Source organism: Quercus lobata, chromosome 4 (genome assembly GCF_001633185.2).
Source record: "Quercus lobata isolate SW786 chromosome 4, ValleyOak3.0 Primary Assembly, whole genome shotgun sequence".
Classification (NCBI taxonomy): domain Eukaryota; kingdom Viridiplantae; phylum Streptophyta; class Magnoliopsida; order Fagales; family Fagaceae; genus Quercus; species Quercus lobata.
Genome location: NC_044907.1, coordinates 47,660,395 through 47,668,200, shown reverse-complemented (window position 1 = coordinate 47,668,200; position 7,806 = coordinate 47,660,395). Strand labels below are relative to the sequence as shown.

The 7,806-nt window shown below is 34.9% G+C and overlaps 1 protein-coding gene across 1 annotated transcript; it reads right to left on the bottom strand.

The window, feature by feature from the left end:
- Positions 1–3,482: 3,482 nt before the first annotated feature.
- Positions 3,483–4,527, bottom strand: LOC115983694. Its single transcript, XM_031106429.1, has 2 exons — positions 4,150–4,527; positions 3,483–4,045 (listed from the first exon to the last, which is right to left on the bottom strand). Exons 1-2 carry the CDS (start codon positions 4,472–4,474, stop codon positions 4,017–4,019), a joined length of 354 nt encoding a protein of 117 aa, XP_030962289.1. The 5' UTR covers positions 4,475–4,527; the 3' UTR covers positions 3,483–4,016.
- Positions 4,528–7,806: the final 3,279 nt, after the last annotated feature.

Here is a 7,806-nt window from a genome sequence, read left to right as displayed (position 1 = left end):
GTTATTGACTTATCTTGAAACTCTTTCCAAAATTATTTCTTAATTTTCTCAATCATATCAAGAAAATATCTGAACTTCTACATATTGCAATAATGTCCATCAACACATTGCAATTGACCCCTGAAGATTAGAGATTTACAAATGAGGTCCCATTTCATACAATTTTATATCTATGTCCTTCCACCATACTATATTCCCACAAGCCACTAGGACTGGATAAATATCATTGTTATGTCCCTAGCTTATGTGACCCTTAATTTCTTGATTTCATAATTTCTATTGGACTCCAAAATATTTATAAAAACTCTTTAAATATATATATATATATACAATATTATATATATATGAAAAAACATTTTTGAAAAATGTCACCGGCCGGTTTTGTTTTGAGTCCAACTTCAATATGAAAATCAACTGAATATACTATCTTCTTTAGAGACTGGTGGATTCATTGTTGAGCATTTATATATTTTACTCATTACATACATAACCCAACGTGTCTGTATATAGCCTTTAAAATTGGCATCACCAGTTGACATTGTCAAAGTTATGTGCATAATAAATAAATATACACAAACCCCTCATGTTTGAGGACAATAGAAAAATTGTGATAGAACAACCTTTTAAATAACAATGATCACTCCATAAGGTGTTCTTGATCAGATCCAATTCAGTGTATGTACTTGTTACATTACACCCACTTGTTTGCTTAAAGTCACTACTTCAATGATGGAGTAAATCATCCTATCATATAGCAGCACAACAAGTGTAGGCTTCAATGGTAATATTCAATTAATATCCACAGCCTAGAACAATTTAATAATATATGAAAAATCATTACTCCCTGTCTTTGGTTCCTTAACCATTAACATGATTTTTCCTACAGAGGTGACATCACATGCACATTTAAACAATGAAATATACCTATAAAAATTATGAATGTGAAAATAGAATTTTATCATCAAATAAAAATGCACAGTATTGTTTTTGAGGGCACATAATTCTAACAATCTCCCACTTGCACTCAAAACCAATCATACATGTATTTAATACCCATTGCTTCCAAATGTTTCTCAAACACTTTTTGAGACAATGCCTTTGTGAGTGGATCTGCAACATTATTGGCAGAGGCAATCTTTGTTATTGCTACATCACCTCTTTGTATAATATCACGTATCAAGTGATATTTACGTGCAATATGTTTTGTCCTTTGATGAGCCCTTGGTTCTACTGCATTTGCAATAGCCCCATTATTGTCACAATAGATAGTAATGGGTGACTCAATAGAAGGAACAACTTCAAGTTCTTGAATGAACTTGCGAATCCACACAGCTTCCTTTGCAGCTTCACTTGCAGCTATATACTCTGCTTCTGTAGTAGAGTCTGCAGTAGTATCTTGCTTGCAACTTCTCCAACTTATTGCTCCCTTGCCAAGAGTGAACACAAATCCAGAAATTGATTTTCTATCATCAATATCAGATTGAAAATCAGAATCTGTATACCCTTGGACAGTCAAATCCTCACCACCAAACACCAAGAAATAATGTTTGGTCCTATTTAAATATTTGAGGATATATTTCACTGCTGTCCAATGCTCAGAACCTGGATTGGATTGATATCTACTCACAATGCTCACTGCATAACAAATGTCTGGCCTAGTGCAAAGCATTGCGTACATGAGACTTCCTACAGCCGAAGCATAAGGACAGTTTCTCATTTTCTCTCTCTCTTCTTGTGTTTTAGGACACATTTGATTAGAGAGATGAATTCCATGTCTAAAAGGTGAAAACCCTTTCTTGGAATCTTGCATGCTAAACCTAGCCAATATCTTGTCAATATAATTGACTTGTGAAAGTCCCAATAACCTTTTCTTTCGGTCTCTAAACAATTTGATTCCGAGTATATAGGACGCTTCACCAAGATCTTTCATTGCAAAGTGACTAGATAACCATATTTTTATAGATGACATTGCTCCTACATCATTGCCAATGAGTAGTATGTCATCTACATAAAGAACTAAAAATGTAATAGTGCTCCCACTAACCTTTTTGTAAACACAGGGTTCATCCATATTTTGTGAGAAACCAAACGATTTGATTGCCTCATCAAAACGGATGTTCCAACTGCGTGATGCTTGCTTTAGGCCGTATATAGATCTCATCAACTTGCACACTTTTGATTCTTGACCATGAGATATGAAACCTTCTGGCTGGTCCATAAAAATTTCTTCTCGAATGTGTCCATTCAAGAAAGCTGTTTTAACATCCATTTGCCATATCTCATAATCATAATGTGCAGCAATTGACAATAGAATCCTTATGGACTTTAGCATGGCTACTGGCGAAAAAGTTTCCTCATAATCAATTCCAGCCTTTTGATTATACCCTTTTGCCACTAGCCTAGCTTTATAGGTCTCCACCTTACCATTAGGTCCTATCTTCCTTTTGTAGACCCATTTACAACCAATAGGCTTAATACCTTCTGGTTTGTCTACTAAGGTCCAGACCTGGTTGGTATACATTGAGTCCATCTCTGATTCCATGGCCCTTTTCCAATTCTCAACGTCCTTATCAGTCATTGCTTCTTGATAAGTAAAAGGGTCATTATCATGCTCCTCTGACTCCATTAGATAAATCTCATTTAACAAAGTGAGTCTAACTGGAGGCCTGATAGTCCTTTTACTACGTCGAGTTTCTTGTATTTTGCTTGGTTCAGTAGGCACTATTACTTGCTCTTCATTATACTCATTCAACTCAGCCATTGGGTTATCAATTTGTTCATCAAGAGAAACTTTTGCTCTACTTTCATTTAGGCTATAATCTTCCTCAAGAAAAATAGCATTCCTGCTCACAAACACTTTTTGCTCACTAGGATTGTAAAAATAGAAACCAGTAGACATCTTGGGATAGCCAACAAATAGACATCTATCACTCCTAAGTCCTAGCTTATCCATATTAGACTTTCTAACATGTGCTGGACAACCCCATATCTTTAAGTGATTTAGACTTGGTTTCTTACCAGTCCATAACTCATATGGGGTATTAGGAACTGATTTGGTAGGGACTCTATTTAATAAATAAACAGCAGTCTCCAAAGCATAACCCCAAAATGAAATTGGCAACTCTGACATGCTCATCATAGAACGAACCATATCTAATAAGGTTCTATTTCTTCTTTCAGCTACACCATTATGTTGAGGTGTGGCAGGGGGAGTCAATTGAGAAATAATCCCATTTTCCTTTAGATATTGCTTAAATTGATCCAAGAGGTATTCTCCTCCTCTATCAGGGCGAAGAACTTTTATGCATTTTCCAGCTTGTTTCTCAACCTCATTACGAAATTCTTTGAACTTTTCAAAGGATTCAGATTTATGTTTCATTAGGTACAAATAGCCATACCTAGAATAATCATCAATGAAAGTAATGAAGTAATAGAAACCACCTCTTGCCATGTGATTCATAGGACCACAAACATCAGTGTGTATTAATCCTAATACATCAGTGGCTCTAGCTCCCTTTCCTGTAAAGGGACTTTTGGTCATTTTCCCTTGTAAGCAAGGCTCACAAATTGGATAAGGCTCTACCTTCAAAAGATTCAATGGCCCATCCCTTACCAATCTATTGATTCGGTCAATATTGATATGACCAAGCCTTAAGTGCCACAAATAGGTAGGATTAACATCTCTTTTTCTTTTAAGAGATAACACACTGGTAGCAATATCATTCTCAACACAATTAATAGAATTATCAATAGAACTCAAAAAATAAAGACCATCTTGTAAAATGCCAGAAGTTACAAATTTATTATTAAACTTAACAACAAGTTTAGAAGTAAAAAGAAATGAATATCCTGAACAACCAAGTTTTGAAACTGAAACTAAATTTCTTCGCACTTCTGGCACATATAAGCAATCTTCTAAAACAAGAGTTCTACTAGAAGATAATTCTAAATAAAAGGTTCCAATGGCAGTGGCTGCAACAGTTGCACCAGTCCCCATCTTTAGGATCACCTCCCCTTCATTTAGCCTTCGGGTCTCCTTGAACCCCTGCAACACATTGCAAATGTGTGAGATTGTACCAGAATCTACACACCAAGAATCAAATGGACCATCCATTAAATTTGTTTCAATAACGAGCAAATTAGGCATACCTTCTGCAGGTTTGTCATTCTTCAGAGAAGCCAAATAATGGCGACAGTTTCTCTTCCAATGACCAGGCTTACCACAATGGAAACAATTTCCTTTTGCTTTCTTTTTCTCAGTGTCCTTATTCACTTTGTCACCTTGAGCCTTATTGAATGACTGAGACCCTTTTCTCTTAAAGTTCTTACCCTTAGGCTTAAACTTAAAAGAAGAATCAGATTTTTCAGCCAACATTACAGTAGGCTTTTCTTTCTTGATGAGATCCTCAGCTGCTTTCAACATATTGAGCAGCTCTGACAATGTCACTACCATCTTATTCATGTTATAGTTCATGATAAACTGATTAAAAGAATCAGGTAAAGATGCTAGGATCACATCAACTTGGGTCTCACTATCAATTTCTGCACCAAGCATATCCAGTTCATTGATGAAAGAAATCATCTTTAGGACATGTTCCCGAACTGGAGTTCCTTCCACCATTTTGGTGGACATGAGATTTTTCATAGCAGTTTGCCGTGCACTTCTGCTTTGTTCTCCAAACATCTCTTTGAGGTGCAGCATCATATCTTGTGCTGTAACTAGGCCTTGGCATTGTTTTGCAACACATTGGTCATAGAGGCCATTATGTAGCATTTAGCCATTTCATCAGCCTCATGCCACTTATTAAATGCATCTCTTTGCGCCTCAGTGGCATCAGCTAAAGCAAGTTCTGGTGCCTCAGTATTAAGGACATGAGCTATCTTATCAGCAGTGAGAACAATGATTAGGTTCCTTTTCCAATCTACATAGTTTGGTCCAGACAATCGATTTTCATCCAAAATCTTAGCTAAGGGATTAAAATTGGTCATAATGAATTTGCAAAATAATACAAAATAATATTTTCACATACATATATCCATCATATTCAGGTTTTTGAATAACTAATGGTACCTCCCACAAGAACAAAATATCATAGATTCCCAGAACAGAATATAACAATTATATTCATAAATAGTTCGAAGTGGGCATCGGGAACCCTTACCTTGCATGCTCCAATAATTTCTTTTGAAATATACTGTGCACACCATATAAAGGCAAATAGATACTATTCATCATAATTTCATCTCATGTTTCTAATTTTATTTAATTTATCTATGACTCCCGATTTACTTTTGGCCTCCAAATCAAACATGTTTTACACTATTTTAGTGGTCATGTTTATTTGGATAAGTGCAAACCATTATCTAAGTGTGATATATGTACTAGTATGATTATGTTGCTATTTTAGCCACACTCCCACCAGTCATACACACACCTGTCTTCCCAAGAAGTAAACAAGAGGAACTACTAAACCAAAATCAAGTCTATCCTTTTGGCTTCAACAAAATTTTAATTTAAAAGAACCTTTATTCACCGACAATGGAGGGCCATAGGAATTATTCTATAAAATTATCCTATTTAGCACTTAGCATATATCAACACTGGGATGTAACTGTAAAGTGAGTCAATGCACTAAATATCATTCTTTATGTGTCTAACACAACTCCCACCAATTGAGATTCAATACCTTAATTCGGCAATACTCAAGATTTTATCAATATAAAAGGGTGAGTCAATGAACCAATATATATCAATATAGGTTACACAGATAAGCACATATACATGCATGTAGGTTCATAATAGACAATCTATCAAAGACAATCTATAACATAAAAGACAATCTATGAAGCCTACATATGAAACCATAAAAGGACAATCTGTAAAGCATGTATAGGCTACGGCGCACAAAAGCAATATACAATATATAAGGCATAAGAGACAATCCATGAAGCCTACACATGAAACCTAATCTATAAAGCATTTGGAGGCTTACAACACTACTGCGGCGCACAAAAGCAAGGTATTTTAATTGATGTTCTCCACTTCACCGAATGAAAATATTTAACATATCACATATGTATATCAATCACGGCATATAAGAAACATATCTCGGCAAGCATATTGATATTAAATAATAATTTAAAATCCATGATTAATTGTGGTTTGCTCTGATACCACTGAAAGCTTTTGCGGAAACAATATAAAACAAAATCATATTTTCATTTAAAGATCGTTGTACCACACAACCATGGATTCTAAATAGAATAAAATTGCGTACCTCTCTTAGCAACCCAAGCGTGTTGCCTCCCAAGGTATTCACGTCTCTCTCTCTATTTCTTTTGAGTTTTCAGAAGACTGCAGTATCACACAGTAGTTCTGATGGCCAACCACTAAATATGATATTATAAAATCTTATTTTATAGTAGACTTTTAAAAACCCTAGAGAGAGATTGGACGTGGGATCCTTAGGGATCCTAATCTTCAGCCGTAGGATTTTATCAATAACTTTTTGAACGTTATTGACTTATCTTGAAACTCTTTCCAAAATTATTTCTTAATTTTCTCAATCATATCAAGAAAATATCTGAACTTCTACATATTGCAATAATGTCCATCAACACATTGCAATTGACCCCTGAAGATTAGAGATTTACAAATGAGGTCCCATTTCATACAATTTTATATCTATGTCCTTCCACCATACTATATTCCCACAAGCCACTAGGACTGGATAAATATCATTGTTATGTCCCTAGCTTATGTGACCCTTAATTTCTTGATTTCATAATTTCTATTGGACTCCAAAATATTTATAAAAACTCTTTAAATATATATATATATATATATATATATACAATATTATATATATATGAAAAAACATTTTTGAAAAATGTCACCGGCCGGTTTTGTTTTGAGTCCAACTTCAATATGAAAATCAACTGAATATACTATCTTCTTTAGAGACTGGTGGATTCATTGTTGAGCATTTATATATTTTACTCATTACATACATAACTCAACGTGTCTGTATATAGCCTTTAAAATTGGCATCACCAGTTGACATTGTCAAAGTTATGTGCATAATAAATAAATATACACAAACCCCTCATGTTTGAGGACAATAGAAAAATTGTGATAGAACAACCTTTTAAATAACAATGATCACTCCATAAGGTGTTCTTGATCAGATCCAATTCAGTGTATGTACTTGTTACATTACACCCACTTGTTTGCTTAAAGTCACTACTTCAATGATGAAGTAAATCATCCTATCATATAGCAGCACAACAAGTGTAGGCTTCAATGGTAATATTCAATTAATATCCACAGCCTAGAACAATTTAATAATATATGAAAAATCATTACTCCCTGTCTTTGGTTCCTTAACCATTAACATGATTTTTCCTACAGAGGTGACATCACATGCCACATTTAAACAATGAAATATACCTATAAAAATTATGAATGTGAAAATAGAATTTTATCATCAAATAAAAATGCACAGTATTGTTTTTGAGGGCACATAATTCTAACAGTAGGTTGATTTGTGGGTGTTGGGTTGATTCCATGGTGTGGGTTAATTTATAGATGCTCGGTTGATTCCATGGTGTGGATTGATTTCTGGGTGCTAAGTTGATTTGTAGGTTTGGGTTGATTTGGTGGCTTTGGGTTGTGGGTGTGGGTTGATTGATTCGGTGGTTGGTTGTGGGTTATGTCATGGGTTGAGGCCGTGGGTTGTGCTGTGTGTTGAGGTTGTGGGTTCTCGTTCTCTCTCTGGTGAAATCTCTATCTAATGGGTGTGGGTT